At 37.0% G+C, this 24,284-nt stretch overlaps 1 protein-coding gene across 1 annotated transcript in view; it reads left to right on the plus strand.

Annotated features, from left to right (window-relative positions):
- CFAP91 (cilia and flagella associated protein 91) overlaps nucleotides 1-24,284 on the plus strand; it is a 60,499-nt gene that overhangs the window by 8,318 nt on the left and 27,897 nt on the right. The window contains exons 5-10 of the mRNA XM_012780565.3: nucleotides 95-151; nucleotides 4,144-4,325; nucleotides 13,146-13,323; nucleotides 16,960-17,117; nucleotides 18,798-18,980; nucleotides 20,230-20,372. Coding sequence (XP_012636019.1) covers nucleotides 95-151; nucleotides 4,144-4,325; nucleotides 13,146-13,323; nucleotides 16,960-17,117; nucleotides 18,798-18,980; nucleotides 20,230-20,372 — 901 coding nt within the window. The remainder of the gene's footprint in view (nucleotides 1-94; nucleotides 152-4,143; nucleotides 4,326-13,145; nucleotides 13,324-16,959; nucleotides 17,118-18,797; nucleotides 18,981-20,229; nucleotides 20,373-24,284) is intronic.

Genomic DNA, 24,284 nt, shown 5'->3' on the forward strand with positions numbered 1-24,284 from the left:
TTGATTTTAAGGGACAAATATTAGAGTTGTAAGGAAGCTTAGAATTCACTCAATGGAAAAGTCCCACACATTTATCTTTTCCTTTTCCTCCCAGGCCTTTCCTTCCATTTCAGCAACAGATACCACTGAATGTTGTTTATGCAATAACCAAGTAAGTAAACATTAATTAAAAACTCCTTTTCAGTTTATCATTTGCTTCCATATTTGCTTTCAGAAGATAGTTCTCTAAATAAATATTTTTCAAAATGTAGGTCACAAACAACTAACTGGAAGGTATGGAATCTTCTAATGGGTTATAGGTAGAATTTAAGAAAATGAAACAGAATAGAAGATAACCAAAGCTTCAGGGATATTGAGGAGTTTTTGTTTATAACTTTTGTTTCAGATAAATATATACATATGTTTATATGTATATAAATTAAATTATGATATAAAATGTATTTCTTTTTTTTTTTTTTTTTTTGAGACAGAGTCTCACTTTGTTGCCCAGGCTAGAGTGAGTGCCGTGGCGTCAGCCTGGCTCACAGCAACCTCAAACTCCTGGGCTCAGCAATCCTACTGCCTCAGCCTCCTGAGTAGCTGGGACTACAGGCATGAGCCACCATGCCCGGCTAATTTTTTGTATATATATTTTTAGTTGGCCAATTAATTTCTTTCTATTTTTGGTAGAGACAGGGTCTCGCTCAGGCTGGTTTCGAACTCCTGACCTTGAGCAATCCGCCCGTCTCGGCCTCCCAAAGTGCTAGGATTACAGGCGTGAGCCACCGCGCCCGGCTTATAAAATGTATTTCTTACTATGAATTGTCCTAGTCTATTTGTGCTGCTATAAAAACGTCACAGATTGGGTAATTTATAAACAATAGAAATTTATTTCTCAGAGTTTTAGAGGCTGTGAAGTCCAAGATCAAAGTGCTGCAATTCAGTGACTGCTGAGGTCCTTCTTGCTGTGTTTTCACATGTCAAAAGGAGCAAATATTTTGTCCTCACAGGATGGAAGGTGAAAGAGCAAAAAGGGCCTAAGCTAGTTCCCTCCAGCCCTTTGATAAGATAAACCATTCATGAGGGTGGAGCTCATGATTTAATCACTTCCCCAAATTTCCAAATGTCCTTCTCTTAATACCATCACAGTGGGGATTAAGTTTCAACATGACATCTAGAAGAGACACATGTTTAAATCATAGCAGTTGTGGCCAAAGGGAAAAAAAAGTTGAAAAGTGCTTTAAATGTCCTCTTGTGCTTCTCTGAAACACACATTTATTTGACAGTTCTTCAGCATTTTATGCAGAAAACGAATCAGTCATGAAATATTTTTTGAATGCTAGAATTTTATAATTTAATAATCATTTAATCTACACAGGCAGCGTGGTGTACAAAGATAAATGAAATATGCTCTGTGCCCTACAAAGGAGTGTGCCAAGATGAGAGGAAGGGAAGGGCCAAGGGCTGAATCTGGGACAAACATGTAGTTCCCCAGGCTCTAATTTCAGGGCAAGATTGCAGGTTAGGTAGAGTATTCCTTTAAAAATCCAATTTTTGCTATCCTCTTTCCTGTGTTAATATAACTTAATATTTCTATAAGAGAAAAAATGTCGAATATATTAATGAAATGATCAGGAAGAGAAACCTTTTTTAAGATTTCAGATTTCTGAATAGAAATTTATTTACAGCTGGGCTTTTAAGCATGCATTTAAAGAATATAGTTATTCCCAATGATAGATATCATCTTATGAATAAGACATATATTATCAAATGTCTATAGTCCGCATAGATAAATGCCAACTTTGGTCCCACTTTTCCCTAGGTTTGTTTATTTATTTGTTCAAATTCATGAAGTAAAACAGCATTCCTTAGTTTTTGTTTTTTGTTTCTTATTGAGACAAGGTCTTACTCTGCTGCCCAGTCTAGAGTGCAGTGGTATAATACAGTCCACTGCAGCCTCAAACTCCTGGCTTCAAGTAATCTTCCTGCCTCAACATTCTGAGAAGCTGGGACCACATGTGCATGTCACCATGCCTGGATAATTTTTTATTTTTGTAGAGATGGTTTCTCACTATGTTGTTCAGGCTGGTCTCGAACTCCTGGCCTCAAGTGATCCTCCTGCCTTGGCCTCCGAAGTGCTAGGATTACAGGCAGGAGCCACTGTGCTCGGCCTGCTTTTATTTTTCAAAATGGATATACCTCTTTGTTTTTGCCATTATCTTTAGTTATTATGTCTGTATTATTTCTGTAATTTCTATATTATTTCTATAATTAAAGAATTTAACCAATCCTTCTAGCAACTACAAACAATTTTCTTTTAAAATTAAAGTGGCTATTTTTTCTTTTAAAAGTAAATGTGTATATTTTTTTAAAAGTTAGAAAATTCAGAAATCTAAAAATATGAAAAAAATTCTCTGTAATTCTACTATTCAGAAATAATTACTATTACTATTATTATTATTTTATTGTATGTCCATCTTGGCATATTTCTTGCATAAAAACACAGTATTTAAAAGCATTTAAAAATGAAATCTTACTATACATACCACTTAATGGTATCCTTTTTTCTATTTTATAATGAATCATGGACATTTTTTAATGTTCATAACTATATATTACATTATTATTTGAATAGGTACATAAATTCTTATGGGTGTGCCACATTTTTTTTAAACAATTCTTCTATTGATGGTAATCATTTAAGTTTCTAAGTTTTTACTTTCATAAATAAGACTTTGTGGACATGTTTACATATATATCTTTGTACACTTGTCCAGTTATTTCCTAGAGTAAATTCATAGGAGTACAATTGCTGCGGTGAAGAGTATTTTAAGGATTTGATATACATTGCTAAATTACTTGTCAGTTAGGTTGTACCTGTTTGTATTTCCATCAATAGTTTATGAGAATGCCTGTTTCTTCACAACTTCATTAATGCTAGGTGTTCTTAGTCTTATGAATCTTTACTTTTGTGATAAAATAGCATAAAATAGTATCTTACAGTTTTAATTTACTTTTATTACTACTTATATTCATTATTTTTAGATATCTTTGTTAGAAGTTCTACTTTTCGTTTTGTGAACTATCTTTTACCCATTTATCTATGGGGTATTTAACTGTCTTACTGATTTACAAGGGCTTTTTATATAGAAACTGTTTAACTTTTTATCATACATGTTATAAAACCTGTTTCCAGATTTGCCATTCACTTTTTAAATTTGTTTGTGATATTTTGAGGTATAGAAGTTTAAACTTACCTTCAGTTCTATTGATCACTTCCTTTTATAGTTTCTGGCTTTTTGTACTATGCTTAAAAAAACCTTCACTCAAAGATGACATAAATATTTACTTAGGCTTCGTTTTATGAACTTTTATAGTCTCATATTTCCATTACATTTTTTAAAAAAATCACTTCCTTTTATAGTTTCTGGCTTTTTGTACTATGCTTAAAAAAACCTTCACTCAAAGATGACATAAATATTTACTTAGGCTTTGTTTTATGAACTTTATAGTCTCATATTTCCATTACATTAAAAAAAATCTGAATTAATTTTTGTGCAAGAGATGAGGTCATTTTCCACTTATGAACCATGTGATCCCAGCATTAATTATTGAATCATCTATCCAGAAAGATCCTGTCTTCCACCTTCCCTCCCTCCTTTCCTTCTTTCCTGCCTTTCCTTTCTCCCTGTCTCTCTTTTTTTCTTTCTTTCAACAGAAAGCATCTCTTTTCTTTTCTCTGCTCCTGTCTTTCTGGAGTGAGATAGAGATTGGTGTCGAACTGAAAGAGAAGAAAGAAATCAAGGAATGTAGTGATTCTGAACAGGCCCAGAAGTGCTGTACAACATTCTAGAATCTACCTTTTATAGCCCTAGTCTACAACCTTGCCCAGTGACACACAGATATAAATAGGCACTTTTGTGAGTAGACCAAGATACTTATACCCACTTAGTTTCTTGGCAGAGGTGAGAATAACAATTCAATTCCCTCAAGATTTTGGGGCATAATTCTGGTTATAATGGATTCATAACTTTGTGCCTGTCAATGTTTAAGGGGTTTCAAAATGGACTCAGTAAAGCTCAAAGATTTGTTTCTACTTGATTATATAATATTTTAAGTGATCATATCAGATTTCAATATTTTAAATGAATTTTCCCTTTTTAGGACAGAATCATTTACTTTTCCTCCTACTTCTGCTAAGTTCCTACCCATCCCTTCAAAGTCTACTGTGGGCACTCAGACTGATTACAGGGAAGCCGACGTTCAAACAGATCCATACTCTCCAGAATATATAGTATGTCAGGATTCTATCCCTGAGCTATTGACACTGGCTACTCTTACCTGGGGTGAGTTGGCGATTCTCTTGAATCGATGATAACCGTGCATGCTGTTGAAGTGACCCACAGACAGGCAACTGTGGTTTACGGAGTTGCTGTTTAAAGTGTCTTGCTCGGTATAACAACTTCATAGACTCATGTTCAAACAGAGATATTCCCTTTTTATTGTAAATGATTTACTGTGCTCTGTCCCTGAAGCTGAAGTAATATTAATATTTCAGTTCAATATTATGATTGTTTTGCTGACTGCTCACCTCTCTCCTCTTACTTGTTACTCCTAGTGAATCAACTCCTTTTCATTGATCAGTCATACTTCTTTATACGTAAACATTTTTAAGTGTATAATACTGAATGCATGCACATTCCTATGTATATAATAATGTTGTCTCAGTTTGCCAAAATACTGTATAATTTACCAAATCTCAATTACATTTTTATTGGATGATTTGAATGATTTCTTTTGATATTATCTCTGAAATTCTAGATATCTTTCAGGCTCAGAAATTCACTCTTAGAATGCAATAAAATCTGGCAGAGGCTTATATTATATGAAACTATAAAAATCAATAAGAGACAGTGTCTTTGGAAATTATTAGAAATTAGCTTATCTAACTCACTTGATTATAGCTGAGAAAACTGAGTACCATAGAGGTTAACTAACTCCTAAAAGGTCATGAAGATAGTTGGTACACTGTAATGATTTTTATTAAAATGAGATTGCTTTCCCCCACATTGTAATGAATAGCCGTGATCAAGTCTGTATCCTAGGCAATGCAGATGTTCATATCTGAGCTGTAGTTTTGATTCCTGTTTCCTGTCTCACTTTATGAATCCTGATTAAGTATTCTTAATACCCACACTTTCAAACAGAGGCTCTACTTTCAGGTTTAGGTGACAAATTAAAAATATGAAAATTTCCCCTTAGTGCTCTGAGTACATAAAAAATATAGAAAAACATTAGTAAACTTGTAGCTACCTTTAAAAACCAAGAAAGAAAATATTCATAATATAGAAATTGAGACTTGTTCCTAAAAGAAAGAAATAGCTGGGAACATGTGGTGGTGAGCAGGGCTTGTGAATTGCAGGGAGCCAGATTCAGCCTACCTGCCTGAACTGGAGGGGCCAGAGCCTTTCTCCTGCACGTAGATGGGGCTGAAGCCTGGTGACTGCCAGTTTAAGATTATAGTCAGAGCTGAGTCAGGCACTCCCACCTGAGGCCTTGGACTTTACCTCTTGGTATGGTAGTTAGCATTAAGTGGCAGAAGGACCAGAGCTTCACTCTGTGCTCAGAAATACTTCACTAGGCAAAAAACTTTATCTGGTGCCCTGCCCTAGACAGAAATGAGGTTAAAGTGTCAGTGAAATCACCTATGAGTCAGGCCTACTTCTGCCATTTGTGGGGCCCTGGGGCTCAAAGGGAGGCCCACATGCCATGTGTATAGATATTTTAAAACTGTATTAAATAAATCAGGCCAGGCGTGGTGGCTTAATGCCTATAATCCTAGCACTCTGGGAGGCTGAGGTAGGAGGATTACTTGAGACCAGAAGTTTGAGACCAGCCTGAGCAATAGTAAGACCTCATCTCTACAAAAAACAGAAAAATTAGCCAGGTGTGGTGGGGCGTGCCTATAGTCACAACTACTTGGGAGGCTGAGGCAGGAGTATCACTTGAGCTCAGGAGTTTGAGGTTGCAGTGAGCTATGATATTACTACACTCTAGCCCAGGTGACAGAGTGAGACTCTGTCTCAAAAAATAAATAAATAGATAAATAAATCAAGCTAATATCTATTAAGTAAAATATGTGATTTTTTCTCACAAGTGTATCTTTATAACAAACTAAAAAGACAAGTTTAAATTTCAAACACTTAGTCTCCTTGGGATTCCATGCTGGAATATGGCAGCAAGGCAAGAGCCTACTGGTGGACTGCCCTTCTCTCTTCCCACCCTGGCTCTGTTCTACATTGTAAGGAGCCTATTATGCATGCATATGATCACGCTAGCTCTTTTATCTACTCCAGTTCACACATCCCTGCAAACAGCTGTCATTTGGCCACACCTTGGATTTAAGGGTGAACAAACAGCAGCATGCCCTCAGGAATCTGAATCCTGAGAAGAGGCCCATGTAGACTGGAAGCAGGCTTGGGGCTATTTGTACAAGGATTTTCAGATCTCTAAGCGTGGAAGTAGTTCCAGGTGGCATGGTCCCCTGGACTGCTCACCCTATGATAATGGGCAGGGCCCTAAAGAATGAGGCCAGGAAAGAGCCCCTCTTGCCTTGTCAAAGGGAGCTACTGAACAGGCACGGTCTATGAGAGAAATCTGCAGTTAAAGCACCCTAGAATCAAGGACACCAGGAATAACCCGCAAAAATAAAGGAAATGGAAGAATAAGTTTCAGAGTAAATGAAGCAAATGGAGCAATCTGAAAAGGACTTAGGAAGTACTTTTTATATTCTGAAAGAGATAAGGGAGAAATAGCAATGCTGAAAACAAGAATGGGAGCCATCAAAAATATCCAGTTGGAATCATTGGGAAGGAAAACTGTAAAGTTTGAAATAAAAGGAATTCAATAATAGAGTAGACAGAGCTGAAGAGCAAAGTAGTGAAATAACAGATTAAATGGAGACATATTCCAGAAGGCAGCACACAGAGGTAGAACAAAATAAAACAAAAGAAAGAGCCTCGGGGAATAGGAAATTGAGACTAGGGAGAATGTCAGAGAATCAGTGCAAGAAAAGGTAATGACTGAGAATTTCCCAGAACTAAAGAAAGATGTGAACCTTCACAATGAAAAATTCCATCAAGTACCAAGCAGGATAAACCTTTAAAAATTCACACCTACTAATAAAAGAAAAAGAAAAAAGTATAAAAGCTATTAAAGAGAAAAGTCAGGTTACCCACAAAGGAAAAAAGAAAATCCAGATTGACATTTTGTAGTATTATATTAAAGGTGCTTCGGGAAAATGATTGCAAACCTAGAATTCTTTTACCAGTCAAACTATTATTCAAAATGAAGGTAAAATAAAGATATTTTATGCATAATAAAAGTAAATATATCATAGGATATTATAAGGATTAAGTAAATTAATTTATATAATGTACTTATACCTATATTCCAGTAATATCATTCCTAGCTATATACCAAAAAATGTGAGCACATAATTCTGTTAAATACTAACAGAAATGCATATGTGTGTTCACTGAAAGACATGTACACAAATACTCATAGCAGCACTGTTCACACTAAATTTAACCTGAAAACAACCCAAATGTCCCTCAACCATAGAATGGATGACTAAAATATAATACATTCACACAGTGGAATACCATATAGTAATGAGAATGAAATAGACCTGCATGTAACCACATGAGTGAATCTCACATATATAATGATGAACAAAAGAATTCAGATACAAGAGGGTACCCACACTGTGATTCTATTTACATACAACTCAAAAGCAATCAAAACTAAATTAATATATTAGGAATGGGGATGGGGGCAGGCAGTGACTGGGGAGGGAGTATGATGGGCAGTTTAGGGTAGGGTCCTGGCAATAGTCCATTCTTTGATCTGGGTGCTGATTATATGGGATGTTCATTTTTGTACCTTTCTCCGTGTATTTACACATTAATAAAAAGTTTACATAAAGATTAGTGAAAAATAATGACTGGCTGATACTGTAAAAAAGGCTGATACTGTAAGCATTAATGAAAAAAATGAGCACATACAGTGTACCAAGAACTGTTCCAAGTTCTTTACATTTTTAATGTACTCAACCTTTACAAGTTCTGTGAGTGATAAAGTTAAAATCAGAAAGTAATAATATAGATCTTTAAAAAGGCAAAAGAAATCATCATTATGGCCATGATTTTTTGATAAAGATTAATGATATAGCCAAGCCTCTTTTAGGAAGCATCAAGAAAAAAGACAGAAGATGCAAATAAAGAGTACTGGCCTTGAAAGGGGAACATAACTGGAGAGTAAACAATTTAATAATTATAAGAGAATACTGGAAATATCTTTTGCCCTATATTTAAAAATGTAGGTAAGTTATAATTGTATAACTTTAAAGAAAGCATAGATAACTAAATTGGTTACAAGAAAAAATAACAAACCTGAATGGAAGAATAACTATAGAGATTGACTTGGTTAAAAGAAAAAAAAATCTTTTTAGGAGCACCAGGCCTAAACAGTTTTACAGGTAAGTTTCCCACTCCTTCAAGGAACAGATAAGCTCTGTTTTATGCAAATTCTTTCAGCTAAGACAGAGAGAATAAAAGGTATTACTTCATTTTAGGAGGCTAGTATAGCCTTGATTTGAAAACTGAATAAGGACAGTACATTCATCTCCAGGTATCCTTGGGAGATTGGTTCCAGGACTCCCCCAGATACCAAAATCCACAGATGCTTAAGTCATTTATATAAAATGATGTAGTATTTGCATATAACCTATGCATATCCTCCCATACACTTTAAATCATCTCTACATTATTTGTAATACCTAATACAATGTAAATACTATGTAAATAGTTGTTATACTATATTGTTTAGGGAATAATGACAAGAAAATAAGTCTGTACATTTTCAGTACAGATGCAATTTTTTTTTTTTTTTTTTTTTTTTTTGAGACAAGAGTCCCACTCTGTTGCCTGAACTAGAGTGCTGTGGCATCAGCCTAGTTCACAGCAACCTCAAACTCCTGGGCTCAAGCGATCCTCCTGCCTCAGCCTCCCGAATAGCTGGGACTACAGGCATGCACCACCATGCCTGGCTAATTTTTACTATAAATTGTTAGTTGGCCAATTAATTTCTTTCTATTTTTAGTAGAGATGGGTCTACCTTGAGCAATCCTCCCACCTCAACCTCCCAGAGAGCTAAGATTACAGGCATGAGTCAACGTGCCCAGCCCAGATGCAATTTTTTAAAAAAAATACTTTCAACCTATGGTTGGTTGACTCCACAAGATGAGGAACCCACGGATACATAGGTCCAACTGTACTAGTATGGAAAATTACAGGCCAATCTCATATATGAAGAAATATGCAAAAAATTCTAAATAAGATAGATACTAGCAATCAAATCTTGCTATATTTTAAAAGGGTGACTTATCATAACCAAGTGGGTTAATCAAAGGAATTCCCATTTGTTACAATATCAGAAAACCAACTAATGTAATTTCTATTTTAAAAGAAAATATGGGAAGAATGTTTCCCTGGGTGGAGAAAAAGTATTTGATAACATTCAATGCTCATTCATGATATAAACTCTAAATAAACTGGGAGTGGAAGGAAACTTTAGAAACTTAGTATAGAGTATCTACCACAGCTTTCAATAAACATAATTAATACTAAAGGTGAAACTTTAGAAGCTTTACCCTTTATGGAAAAGAAAGTGATACCCTCATCAACACTCCTATTTAGTGACGTAGAGATGATCCTGTCCCAGAGTTTATCAAGCTGGGCTATGATCTCTCCCAACCCAGAGACATTTGGAAGTATGGGTGGCATTTCTGTGTGTAATGCATGATTTAAAAGTATTCTGGGATTTAGCACATGGGATGAGGTACGGAGGATAGGCTGGTATGGGTACTAAACATCCTGTATTGCATGGAGCAATTTCATACAACAAATAATTGTCTGTCTGATATGGCAGTAGCATCCTGGTTGAGGAACAGTAAGGTAAGAGAGAAAATGATGCATGAGAATTAGAGAGAAGCAGCAAAACTATCCTTATTTGCAGATAATGTGCTCATTTAGAAAATAAAATACATTATCAGAACTACAAAGAGTGTTCAACAAGTTAACTGATTATGAAATCAACATACAAAGATCAGTAGCTTTCTTATATAAGAGCAATATCCAATTAGAAAAATTATTGGGAAACATCACATTCATAATAGCAACAAATAACAAAGTACCTAGGAAATCACTTAATAAAAACATGTGCAAGACATTTATGGTGAAAATTATAAATTGTTCCTTAAGCATATAAAGATTCGATAAAAAAGAGACATATCATCTTTATTAATGAGAAAACTCATGCTTGACTAGATATGATTTCTCCTCCAAATAATTTATACCTTTAAGCAATTCTAATCCACATCTCTACCACCAATATAACTATGTCTGGGTAAGTTAGCAACTTTCCTCTTTTCTTCCCAGAAATTATACAAAAGCAACATGAACAACAAAACTCCCACAAACTCTATTTTCAGTGAAACTAAAAAAAATATATGTAATCCGTGAACTACTAAATATTTGTAAGGGCTGCAAAAAGTGGCTGAGATTAGGCAGATGCAATGTGGGAGGAAGTGAGGAAGCATGGACTGTGGGAGGAAGAGAGGAACCATCAGGGCATCTCAGAAGGCAGGAGCAAAAATATACTTCAGAGGGAATATTTAGCAATATCCGGAATTAAAAATGATCATATTTTATGATCTAGCTGCTAGACTCTAGCATTTCCACTTCTAGGAATCCTAGAGAAACTCACATATGGGTACAATGAGACCAGTACAAGAATGCTTGTTACAGCATTATGAGTAATCATAAGATTAGAAGCAATCTAAATGTCCATTTGAGAAGACAGCTTAAATTGTAATAAAACCCCATAGTGGAAGAAGGAAACTAGATTTCTAGGTATAAGTGTGGCTAGGTCTTCAAAACAATGTTTAGTAAAAAAAGCAAGTTGCTGGATGATACCTGCAGTACAAAACCATGTATATAAATATTAAATAAAAGCAATACTGTATTTTATTCATATATAGTCCATTTTTGACTCATACTTGTTTTTATTAGAGAGGAAATATACCATAGTGCACAGGAACCCAAGGCTCAGACTGCCATGTTCAAATCCTGATTTCCGCCACTTACCAACTATAACCTTGCACAGGTTACTTAACCCTTTAGGTCTTCAGTCTCTTCATTTTTAAACTAGGGATAATTGTATTTGTATGTTAGGGATTTGTTGAGGATTAAATGAATTAGAACAGTGTTTGGCATATTTTAAGTGCTTAAGTAATACTAACTTTAGGCCGGGTGTGGTGGCTCATGCCTGTAATCCTAGCACTCTGGGAGGCTGAGGCGGTTGGTTGCTCAAAGTCAGAAGTTTGAAACCAGCCTGAGCAAGAGCAAGACCCCGTCTCCACTATAAATAGAAAGAAATTAATTGGCCAACTAATATGTGCAGAAAAAAAAAATTAGCCGGGCACGGTGGTGCATGTCTGTAGTCCCAGCTACTTGGGAGGCTGAGGCAGTAGGATTGCTTAAGCCCAGGAGTTTGAGGTTGCTGTGAGCTAGGCTGACGCCGACACTCACTCTAGCCTGAGCAACAAAGTGAGACTCTGTCTCAAAAAAAAAAAAAAAAGTAATATTAGTCTTATAATTCATAGATACATAAGTCTGTATATAAACTGTTAAAATTCACTAGAAGGAGAACCCTAGCTTCCTTTGAGTTTACTTTGGGAGAGAGGGGAAGGGAATGGGGTTCAATGTGGTGGTTAAAAGAAATGTTAACTTCGTTTATAATGCTTTAATTTCTTTTATTAGAAAGGTAAAGTGTATATAACAAAAATGTGTATAGTTATTAAATCTGAGTATTGTATCATTTTCATGTTTTTTAATTACTAAAGAAAACCCCACATACAATACACAAAATAATATATACACATATATAGATATACACACATATATGGTATTTTGTATATGAGGATACTCATTTCTTTGTACATATATATAAAAGTTAAAAAAATGAATTGGTAGTATGCCCACTAAATGCATCCTTGTGACTGCCTCTGGGAAAATGATTAGAATGAGTAGGTAGAGTATAGGAGAACTTTTAGCCTTTTCTATAATGTCCTAATTTTAAAAACAAGAGACGGTGAACTCATATATTACTTATTTGCTTTTTAAAAGCGTAAACATTACAAAAGATCTGAAATTAATAGAGCAAAAATTTTAGAAGTAGCTTATTGGATGTGGTAGAAATATGACCTTGTTATTTACTTCTTTGTATTTGTCCGTACAATTATATTTTAAAATGAAAATAAAACAAAGATTGGTTTATTGCGGTTCAGTGATCAAACAGGACACTTGTTCTAGACCCCTCATTTCTTTTGCCCACGTTTGGTCCCAGAAAGATGATGCGGTGAATAAGGGTACATATAGAGGTATTAGGCACTGAGTATGGCTGAGTCCCCAGAACTTGGTCCAGGGAGGCTGAATAGGGTTAGTCTCAGCCAGTGTCTCCAAGCTGCTCACGAGACATAACCAATGGCCACACCCACCTCCCTGACCTGGGGGCCCTTGCGTCTTTGAACTCTTATACTTGGGGGTGAAGGACAGCCCCAAATTGCACATTTACTGTGGGAGACAAAATGCAAACATGATGAATTCTCAACTGATGATTAATTTCTTCATTATCTATTTTTAAAAAGCATCTGTTTTTTTACCTCTGTCCTACAAATTCCTTACCCCTCATCATATTTTCCTGCCTTAGGACTTAGATATTTCCTTATATTTCAAAATGTACACTTGTTCCTTACAGGGTATTCCAAGATGTGATTGTTCAGTAGCCGCTTGATATCCTTTCCAGCATCTTACATCTAAGATGGATTAAAATGTCATATGGCTCAATCACTAACGAGGCAGTGCAGGGCACAGATTACACAAGCTGTGAGGCACATCTGTAGGTGTTCCTAACATCATTTTATCCTATCATAACCCTTGGATTTGGAAAGAGGATAAGAACTGAAAGGGAATAAATTGTATACTGGCAGGTAGGTGGGTTTGCCCGTTTGTTTCTGAGATGTGCTACTTTCATCCTCCATCCAGGTCGAGGTCTCCCAGCAGGCCAGGCTGAGGTGGAGATGATAGAACGAGCCCGGGAGAAGCGTGCTTGGGAAGCCAGTCTTCCCCCTCTGAGCGACACCTCCCAGTTTGAGAAGAGGAGGAGGATGATGAATGCGATGGAGAGGAAGGAGTGGGGTTTCAGAGAGCAGGAGATTGAAAGGTAGGTTGTCTGTCACCTGGACAATTGTTCCTGTGCTGATGGGAGTAATGTTATTACTTTTTATCTGCAGAGCATTTTCCCAAATGTTTGGGTCTAAAAGCAATCCTCAGCCAGCCGTGGTGGTGCACACATACAGTTCCAGCTACTTGGGAGGCTAACTGGGGAGGACCGCTTGAGCCCAGGAGTTCGTGACCAGTTTGGGCAACATAGCGAGACTCTGTCTCAAAAAACAAAACAAAACAAAACCCTGGATTCTTCAACCTGTAGAGATAGGAAATTGGGTTTCTGGTTCTTTGAGGAGCGATCACACAATTCTGATGTGGTATAGAAGCTCTGTATGATTTTCTCTCCAATATAGTAAGAATGTATCATGTCTTCTTTATGTGTGAAGAAGTTTAATGTAAAACCCAGATTTGAACAATTCATCAAGGATATCTCTGATCCTTCTCTTCCCTTTTCCCTTTAGTATCTATCTAGACTGTTACAGAATCCCATTGATTTCTGCAAAGCATCAGTCTATCACTTTGTGTTCTTTCCCAGTGCTACTGTCCCTAGCCCTGGGCTGTCTTCACATCCCACCAAACAGCTCAGAGCTAGTCCTAGTTCTTACTCTCTCAATGCTGGATTCACAGGCAGGACACCTTGGGTTCTAGCAGGAGCTGGTGGGGCATTTCCTATTTACAAGACAAAGTGTGGGATTCTTCCATTAAGAGGTGTGCTTATATAACAATATGCATAAATGACAATATGCTGAGGTACTTCTGGCTGAGTTTTTAATCATTTTAAGTGATATATTTTCAGTAATGAGGTTGTTGCTAATAGGTAGAAATGATGAGAACCAAAAAATTATAACTCTCTAGGAAGAAAGAAAGGAGGGGTACTTGGTGAGGTAGTCCTTTGTTCTGTGCTGAAGCGCTTTATTGCTCAGGGCAATGCTACCAAGACCCCCTTGTACACACGAGAGGGACCAAGAGAGTTAGGGATTCAGGTTGGTGCTGAATTCAGAATATGTCATCATTATTATTATTATTTTGCAGTACCTTCTTGTTACACCTAAATCCAGACTATGGGATGTTTTGGCAAAAGCTTGCAATAGAAAATAGCATTTGGGGCAAAGCAGATGTCAGATATCCAGTTTTGTCTGCAGAAATTTAAATGTATTGCTGTACTTTGGAGAGGTATATGTCTTGTCAGAAGGCATTTTTTTTTTCTTTTTTATATTTTTTAAATTTGAGACAGAGTCTCGCTTTGTTGCCCAGGCTAGAGTGAGTGCCGTGGCGTCAGCCTAGCTCACAGCAACCTCAAACTCCTGGGCTCAAGCGATCCTTCTGTCTCAGCCTCCTGAGTAGCTGGGACTACAGGCATGCGCCACCATGCCCGGCTAATTTTTTCTATATATATTAGTTGGCCAATTAATTTCTTTCTATTTAAAGTAGAGACGGGGTCTCGCTCTTGCTCAGGCTGGTTTCGAACTCCTGACCTTGAGCAATCCACCCGCCTCAGCCTCCCAGAGTGCTAGGATTACAGGCGTGAGCCACCGCGCCCGGCCCAGAAGGCATTAAAGATATTGAAAATGCATCTGGCTAGAGTGAAGGCATCACCTGAGAAAGTGAATACATTTGTTAAACTGAGAGCAATTTTAATAAACATATTTTGAGTGCCTTCTATGTGCTGAGCTCTGTGCTCTGGGTTGAGGAAACAGAGGTGAACAGGAAACTGCTGTGCCCTGACAGAGCTCCTATGGCCTCCTGGGGCAGGGAGTGGGCAGAGGATGGGGGAAAAGATTTCAGACCAATACTTCTCGGGCAGCGTCTGTCAGGTGATGTGCTGCTCTACACACAAAGCGCTAGGAAAACCAGTTGGGAGAACAGTTCGTTCTGTTTGAGGCAGGTGATTTGGGAAAACTACTGAGAGGAGGTGGCCTCTTAGCTGGGTGATGAAGGATGAGTATGAAAGCCATCAGGTAGACAACGTGAGGATGATGATGAAGATACCTATAGAACATGGGACACTTACAGCGTGTTTACTATGTGCTGGATAAAAGTCAGTAGTTTCACAGACCAGCAGCATCAGCATTACCCCGGAACTTGCTGGAAATGCAAATTCTCAGAAGCCATCCCAGACCTAATGAATCAGGGGCTGGGGCCCAGCAATCTGTGTCAGAACCAGCCCTCCAGAGTATTCTGATGCCTGCTTAAGTTGGAGAACTACTGTTCTAGCATTTCGTGTACATTAACTCATTGAACGCTTGCAACAACAATCTTATGAGGACGATACTATTATTCTCTCCACTTTGCAACTGGAGAAATTGAGGTCAGTAGTGAAGTTTAGAACCAAACCTGGTATTTCTAACTCTAGAGAGAAAGGTAACTGTAGGTGTGTGGCTTCGTTTTAAAGGCACCCATCTCTCCACACTCACTTGTCACTACTCCCTTGCCTGTCATGTGTATTCACCCTGAGAAGCCCTGCTAGTGTGCCGTGTTGGCTCTATCTCCAGGCCTTTGAAGTTGAACATTTAGCTGCCTCTGCTGAGGCGTTGAAGACACCCTTATCAATGTGGCAAATCCCAGTCCTGTTTATCCTCAAGACTCTGCTGAGTTAACACCTCCTCTAAGGAAGCCTTTCCCACCTTCCCCTTCCCTTCCTCCTGTGCCCACAGAAGTCTTTTCACTCTTCTTACCTGGCATCTATCTCCCTGTGTGGAAATGTTGCTGTGCATGCCTGTTCCACTAGAGCCGTACTTCTGTCCTGCATATCATTGTTCCTGCCTGGCATTTGGTGGTCACTTAGTAAATATTTGACAAATGGGTGAGTGAATAAATTCATGTATACATTTTTAAGTAGGAGAGAAATACATGTTCAAATCTCCATTTTAGGAAGGAAAAGCTTGCCAGCTGTGTGGAACAAAGATGTGAAGGAGGAGAGACTAGCAGCAAGGAGTCCAAGTTAGGAGCCAGATGACAAAAACACGAGCTGGGGAGTGTGCAAGAAGTGTTTCCGAGGAGTGATCGTTAGCTGAGGGAAGAAGGTGTAAGAGAAGGGTAGACTTCTGGGGGAACAAAATGAGTGGGTTTTTTTGAGATCATCAAGGGACAACTGGAGATTCAAGTAGACAGAAATTCTGGTTCAGAAATGTCTGGGCTGAAGGTACAGATTTTGAAGTCGCCTGTGCATGATTGGATGCATGTGAGCGAGGTAGCCCAAGAAGAATAAATTGAAGGTGAGGGGAAAGGAAACAAAGATTCACCGAGTACCTGCTATGTGCCAGGTACTGGCATTTTCACATTGACTCCTTAAGATAGCATGCCAGAACCTCTTTCCTCCTCACTCTCTCATTACTTAACCCTCCAAGGATACCACTTGGCCTGGAACTGCGAACAAATCTCTTGTTCCTACTGGTCCATCTGCCTGGCACACTCTTCTTCATCCTTCAGAATGACACCCGTCTATATTCCTAGTCTCTAGTGATTCCCCCCTCCAGCCCCAATTCATTTGTCACACTTTTGCTGGAGTGGCCTTTTAACAATATATGAACATGATATCAGCCCACAGAGAAGACCCTGTCTGTGGCAGCTGTCCCCTTGCCATCTGTTTGAGATACCATACACTTGTTGATGTTTTGTAATTTACTTGAAGACTGCAGGATATTCGCTTGGAAATTCTAAAAGAGTTGCTGAGGAGGCGTGAAGAGAATCAGAATGAAGTGAACATGAAGAAATTGAATGCCCAGTGGTCTAAACTGCAGGAAGCAAAAGAGGCAAAAATAGCCCAGATCCAGCGCTCATATATGTCAGGTAATGGTGTGGTATGAGCAGGGAAGAAGGTGGAAAAGTGGGCTTTGCTTTGGATATTTGACCAGACCTGATTTAACTATGATATAATTCTGTTTTGGTCCGAGGTGTATCAAATAGGTGAGAGATGAGAGAGATGAGTCATTTCACAAAGGTAAAAGAGTGGAGGAGAATCCCTTACTAAGAAAATCAAGTGACAATGTTGTAACAGGTAGTCAAGTTATTGACATTATGGGGTGTATGTGTGTGTGTGTGTGTGTGTGTGTGTGCAGGTGTTGGGTTCCCCATATTCTAGGGCCAGTGCCTTGGATAAAGAGCCCTGTTACTCAATCTTTTTTTATTATTGTCCCCTAACGGAGATATTTTAGACATCCTTTTTCCTAATAACTCCCCTCCAAGAAATTGTAATGCCACAGATAAATTGTATATATGTTTATGTACTATACGTATATTTGTACTTTATACCTAAACACAGGAAGCATATGATTTACTCTTTTTATTCAGTGTAGGATTACAAATGATTAAATTAAAAAATTCAATTAAAACTTACACAGAAAACATTTAATTTATTAACATTTAACTAAATTTTATAGCTTTATTTGCCAAGAAACTTAATATAATTTATTTATTTATAAAAATTAGATCAATTACATGTGTAAATTAACTATTTATATACATACTTTTATTAGCAATATAATCACATTTAAAAAAACATTCAAAACTGTTATTTCTCCAGCAGTTATTATATTGTTACTTAAAAATTATTTTTAGTGAAATTAACTTTTAACTTTTTCTTGGTATGAGAAAAGAGCTTTTAACTTAATTAACTAGCTGCTAGGTATTCACCATTTAAATACTGGCAACATGTTTTTTCAGCACTTGACATAACCAGTGATGGATTTGACTAACTTTCGTAGATTAATAATAAAATATAAACTATTTCTACTTAATTCTAAAACTCCAAGTCACACAACAAAAGCACTGAGGATCAAATATGAGAAGCAGTGGCAGGCAAGTACCCTCTTGCAGTATGACTTCACACTCTTGTGATATGATTTTACACCCACTGAGAGTGCATGATGTAGAGCCGTCAACATAGGGTGGGGTCTGTGATGGGATTTGAAAGAAAAGCAGCAGGTGGAGGTGTAAGCATGACTCTTTAGATGAGTATACTCTGAATGTGCACAGTTGAGCCTTTTCCCTCCAACTGTCAAACAATTTTGAAAGCTATAAGCTGGGACATCTTCTGGCTTCTTATCGTGTTAGCCAAGATGAACCTGTAATTTTCTTTTTACTATTCTTGCAGGGGAGAATCCTTCCCCTAGTTCTCCACTAAACATGTATTTCCCAGTTACTTTGAGTTTCATTCATTTAACAAAGTTTTATGAATACCTCTTTTGGCCGAGAGCTTGGAATGAAGTTATAAAAGATTTTTGTTGAGTACCAATTGAGGACACCAGCTAATTTAGCTTGTGTCACTGCTGCTTGTCTCATGGCAATCTGGGGCGCACAGATGGCAGACCTCTGTTTTTAGTGTTACATTCTGGCTGTGGTGAGTCATCATGAAATTCATTCATTTCAGCAGCTTCCCTGTGAATCACACTAGAATTGGTTTACTATTCTGCCTTTAGATAATTCAGAGCTACATTTTGGAAACTGTCATGGAGGTATGTTTTATTTCAGCAATCAGAAAACTTGTAGGAAAGGGAAAGAATATAGAAGGGAAACTGGAGCGAAGAAATATCATCAAGGACTATTCTGATTATGCATCACAGGTCTACGGACCTCTGTCTCATCTTGGTCGTTTCCCAGACAACAACTCAGAGGAATTTGTAGTAAAAAACCGCTATATCAACACCTATGAAGGTAAGCAATCTACATAATTAGAAGTCCAGTATGAGAGGAGTTATCTTAGAAATGGAAATTAAATATATATAAAATAAGAATTTTAGACTAAAATCTAAATAAAAATATGTGCAATAAACAGCAGTGAACAGGTTTAACATTATTATTAATAAGAGTTAATACAAAGCAATAAAAATTACTAAGACCCCAGTAAATAAATGGACACACTATAGACCAATTTAGGGAGTAAATTCAGTTAGCTAGTACATATTAAAAAATATTTAATGTCACTACTAATCAAAGTTATACAAAAATGAAATAGCAAAAACTTTTATACCAGGTTATGAAGCAAACAAGGAATGTATAATGAAATCAGCCCTTTACTAAAAAGAAATGTCAATAAATTAGCGTACAAGGGAATGGAGAAACAGGGGACAAGTTTGTGGAGAGGGCTATACCTTTTATGAAGGCCAAGAGAGCCTTATTTAAATTATTTAATTGTAGTTGACAAGTTGAAGCATCACGTGGCCAAGATCATGCGTTGATGGTTACACTATTGAACTTGAGGCTCTGACTAGCCATCGGAGCAGAATATAATACATTGGTGACTTCTACTTTAGAGTAATGGCACCATGTATCATAGAATCATTAGTTTTCTGTTGATTTTTATTTTGGAATTACTACTTTTTTTTTTGGAGACAAAATCTCACTTTGTTGCCCAGGCTAGAGTGAGTGCCATGGTGTCAGCCTGGCTCACAGCAACCTCAATCTTCTGGGCTCAAGTGATCCTCCTGCTTCAGCCTCCCGAGTAGCTGGGACTACAGGCATGTGCCACCATGCCAGGCTAATTTTTTCTATATATATTTTTAGTTGGTCAATTAATTTCTTTCTAGTTTTGTTAGAGATGGGGTCTTGCTCAGGCTAGTTTCGAACTCCTGACCTCAAGTGATCTGCCCACCTTGGCCTCCCAGAGTGCTAGGATTACAGGCGTGAGTCACCGCGCCTGGCCCTGGAATTACTACTTTTTTGTAAGGCAATATTTTCATTTTAGAATGCGCTTCTCATTTTATAGTGTAAGTCACTGAGAACATGAGTTAATTATACAGAAATGTGCTATACATTTCAAGGACAGTTCACTCTGTCATATGAAACATACCCATCAACAACTCCAATGAAACCATTTGGTAAACAGCTACAAAAATTAACAATATACTTTAAAAATGATAAACATAAGCACTGGATACTAAAAGCATATACTTCCTTCCCATAGGATTAGTCGAACTTGAGTCAAGTCTCCCAGATTTTGTGACACAACCCCGAATCAAACCTCCAAAATTAAAAGTCATTACCACCAAATCTGGTTTTCTGAAGAGAACGGCAAGGTTTGACTGTGAGTTGGCAGAGATTCATCAGGTATAATTGTTATCTGGAAGACAAGATGCTTCTAGTGTGATTTTTACAGAGAAATACTGTACTCAAAAAATTATACTTTATCTTGGGCCGTAGCGTCCAGTGGGTCTAACATACAACCTTACATTCTTTCCCCTCTTGAGACTTTTCTTTCCTAGAGGTTGCCCATGCTGTGTTGAATCAGTGTGGTTTTTTTCCCTCATTTCAAATTGTAAGAAAACCTCTTGGAGGTTATTGTCTTCATTAGTAGAAGTCATATTACTTTCTAAAAGTGTTTCCAACTTTGGATCAATATAATAAAATTTACACTATACTAGGTATAGCAAGTTTCTAGTATTAAGAATTATTGTTGGTGTTAATAGTTGTATTAATAATAGGTCTGATTTTTTTCTCTTTTATATTTGTTATCTGGGCATCATAAAGATAGTCATGTTCAACTTCTTTCTCATCTAGTTTAAAATTCAACTAGAGGAGAGAGTTTGCTAGCCATTCCATGAACCAGCTACACAGTATCTGCCTGCTGGGCTTTTTTTTTGGCTAATTGAGCTGTAGGTAAATAGACTTGGGTGCTTAGAATCTGTGGTTTATGATAGCGGTGCTTAATCTTTCCTGTGCATCAGAATCACTTGGAGAGCTTGTTAAAACACGTGTGGCTGGGCCTCACCCCCAAAGTTTCTGATTCATAGGTCTGGGTAGGGCTGGAGCATTTGCATTTTTTACAAATTTCCAGGTGATGCTGATGCTGCTGATCCAGGAACCACACTTTGAGACCCAATGGTGTATGACATACTCTCCCTGCTGACCCATGTGTGTTTGTTTGTTAAGTTGATTTTACTAATATAATAAGAATCAGTGGGAGCCTACATTCAACTTAAAAATTAGGACCTTGACAATCATTTCCATATATCTATGTGGTCCTTTTCCATATCATTCCCCAACCCCTGACATCCTCTACGCATCCCGAATGCTATGTTCATCATTCTCTTGCTTTCTGTAAGATTTTTTTCCATGTTCTTTTTATTAGGTTATGGTAGTTCCCTTATATTCCTAATTTACTAAAGTTTTTTTTGTTTGTTTGTTTTTGTTTTTTGAGACAGAGTCTCACTCCGTTGCCCGGCCTGGTGTGCCGTGGTGTCAGCCTAGCTCACAGCAACCTCAAACTCCTGGGCTCAAGCCATCCTTCTGCCTCAGCCTCCTGAGTAGTTGGGACTACAGGCATGTGCCACCATGCCTGGCTAATTTTTTTCTATATGTATTTTTAATTGGCCAATTAATTTCTTTCTATTTTTTAATAGAGATGGGGTCTTGCTCTTGCTCAGGCTGGTTTCGAACTCCTGACCTTGACTATCCTCCCGCCTCGGCCTTCCAGAGTGCTGGAATTACAGGCGTGAGCCACCACGCCCAGCCCCTAATTTACTAAAGCTTTTATTCAAGTGTTCATGTTGAATTTTATCAAATGTTTAATCTGCATCTTGTGGGGTAATTATATACACTTTTATCTTTTACACTTACTATAGTAACATTTATAGTTTTTTACATATATTAATCTATTCTCCCACACATGGGATGAACCTGCCTTGGTCAAAGTAAATTAGCTTATTTTTAATACATTATTAGATTTGATTTATTAATATGTTGATTAAGATTTTGCTTCTATATTCATGTGTGAAATGATCTTATTTTTCTTTCTCATTTTGCCTGTATATGGGGTTGGTATTAAAATTATTCAGGTCTCCAGAAGTGAGCTGAGAAGTAGTCCTTCTCTTTTTCTTTTTTCAGAAGAGTTTAAGTAAGATTGGGATGATCTGTTCCTTCAGTTTGATAGAATATACATACATAATCATCTGGGACTCATGTTTTCTTCATGAGAAAATTTTTAACCACTACTTCAATTTCTTTACAACTTACGGAACTTTTATGTATTATTTTTAATAAATGATATATTTTTTAGAAATTCCATTTCACCTAACATTTCAGTTTTGGCATGTGATTTTTGATAGTATTGTTTTATAATCTTTTAAATGTTTTATCTTATTCATATCTATTTTTTTCATCCACAATATTATTTATATATGCCCTAACTCTTTTTCCTTAATCAGTTTTAGTGGAGTCTTGCTTTTTTTCTTAGTATTGTTTTTCCAAACAATGAATTTTTAAATTTGTTGATTTTCTCTATCACATATGTTTTTTCAATTGCATTAATTTCCACTCCTATATTTATTATATATTTCTGCTTTCTCTGTGTTTGTTTTGTAGTACTTCCTAACTTAAATTGGACATGCAGCTCATCAATTTTAGGCACTGATAAGTATTTATATAAGTATTTTAGGCTAAATATTTCTTCCTAAACACTGATTTTTGTTTCATTCCATTAGTTTTGATATGTAGTATTTGTCATTATTCTTCATTTCTAATATCAGAAAATATCCATTATGATTTTTGAACCTATGTGAATTTAACAGTGTGTTTCTAAATTTCTAAATATATAGGAATTTTAACTCATTTTCTAATTATTAATAACTTCTAACTCAATTGCACTGTAATCAGAGATCATTGTTTGTGCAATACCTATTCTTTGAACTTTAGTGAGGCTTGCTTTGTGGGCTAGTATATGATCACACATATAAAATAATCACAGTCCACCTTCAAATAATATTATGCGACCTCATGTGTAAGGCAGGTACCTTAGAGCAGATTATTGCCGATTCCTCCCTCCTCTCTCCTGCCTGCAGAACTAGTTTTATCATTTCTTGCAGGGAAGTTAAGCTGGCAATGAACTTCTTCCGTTTTTGTTTGTCTCCTTTACTTTTTTGGTGGAATGTAATTCACATACAATAAAATATACAATTCAGTGATTTTTAGCATATTCATACAAAGTTGTGCAACCATCATCACTATTAAAAATTACAGAAAATTCTCATCATCCCCAAAACAAACTCCATACCCATTAACGGTCACTTCCAATTTCCCCTTCCCCTCAGCCCCTGGCAACCACTATCCTACTTTGTTTTCATGGATTTGCCTATTTTTCACATTTCATATAAATGGAATAATGCAATATATGGCCTTTCTATATCTGGCTTCTTCCACTTAGCATAATGTTTTTAAGGTTCATCCAGATTCTAGTACATTTCAATACTTCATTCTTTTTTATGACTGCATAATATTCCATTATATGGATTGTACTGCATTTTATTTATCTGTTCATTAGTTGATGGACATTTGAGTTGTTTATACTATTGATTATTATAATTAATGTGTTGTGTGCATTTGTGTACAAGTTTTTGTGTGGATATATGTTTTTACTTCTCTTGGGTATATCTCGTAGAATTGCTGGGTTACATAGTGCTTTAGTCCATTTGTGTTGCTATAAAGGAATATTGGAGGCTGGGTAATTTATAAGGAAAAGAGGTTTATTTATCTCATGGTTCTACAGGCTGTACAAGAAGCATGGTACCAGCATCAGCATCTGGTGAGGGCCTCAGACTGCTTCCACTCATGGCAGAAGGGGACGGAGAGTAGGCACATGCAGACATAACATGGGCAAAGAGAAGAAACAAGGGAGGGGGAAGGAAGGTACCAGGCTCTTCTAAACAAGCAGCTCTCTGGGGAACTGTCACAGGAACTGATAGAGAGAGACCTCACTCATTACAGCCAGACAGCACCAAGCCATTCATGAGGGATCTGCCTCCATGACCCAAACACTTTCCATTAGACCCTACCTCTAACATTGGGGATCACATTTCAACATGGAGGTTTGGAGGGTCAAATATCCAAAGTATAGCCTGTAGTAATTCCATGTTTTTCTTTTAGAGGAACTGCCAGACTCTTTTCAAGATGGCTGCACTATTTTACATTCCCACCAGCAATGTATGAGGGTTTCAATCTCTTCACATTCTTGCTGTGGCTTGCTAT

This window comes from Microcebus murinus, chromosome 1 (genome assembly GCF_040939455.1).
Source record: "Microcebus murinus isolate Inina chromosome 1, M.murinus_Inina_mat1.0, whole genome shotgun sequence".
NCBI classification, from domain to species: Eukaryota; Metazoa; Chordata; class Mammalia; order Primates; family Cheirogaleidae; genus Microcebus; species Microcebus murinus.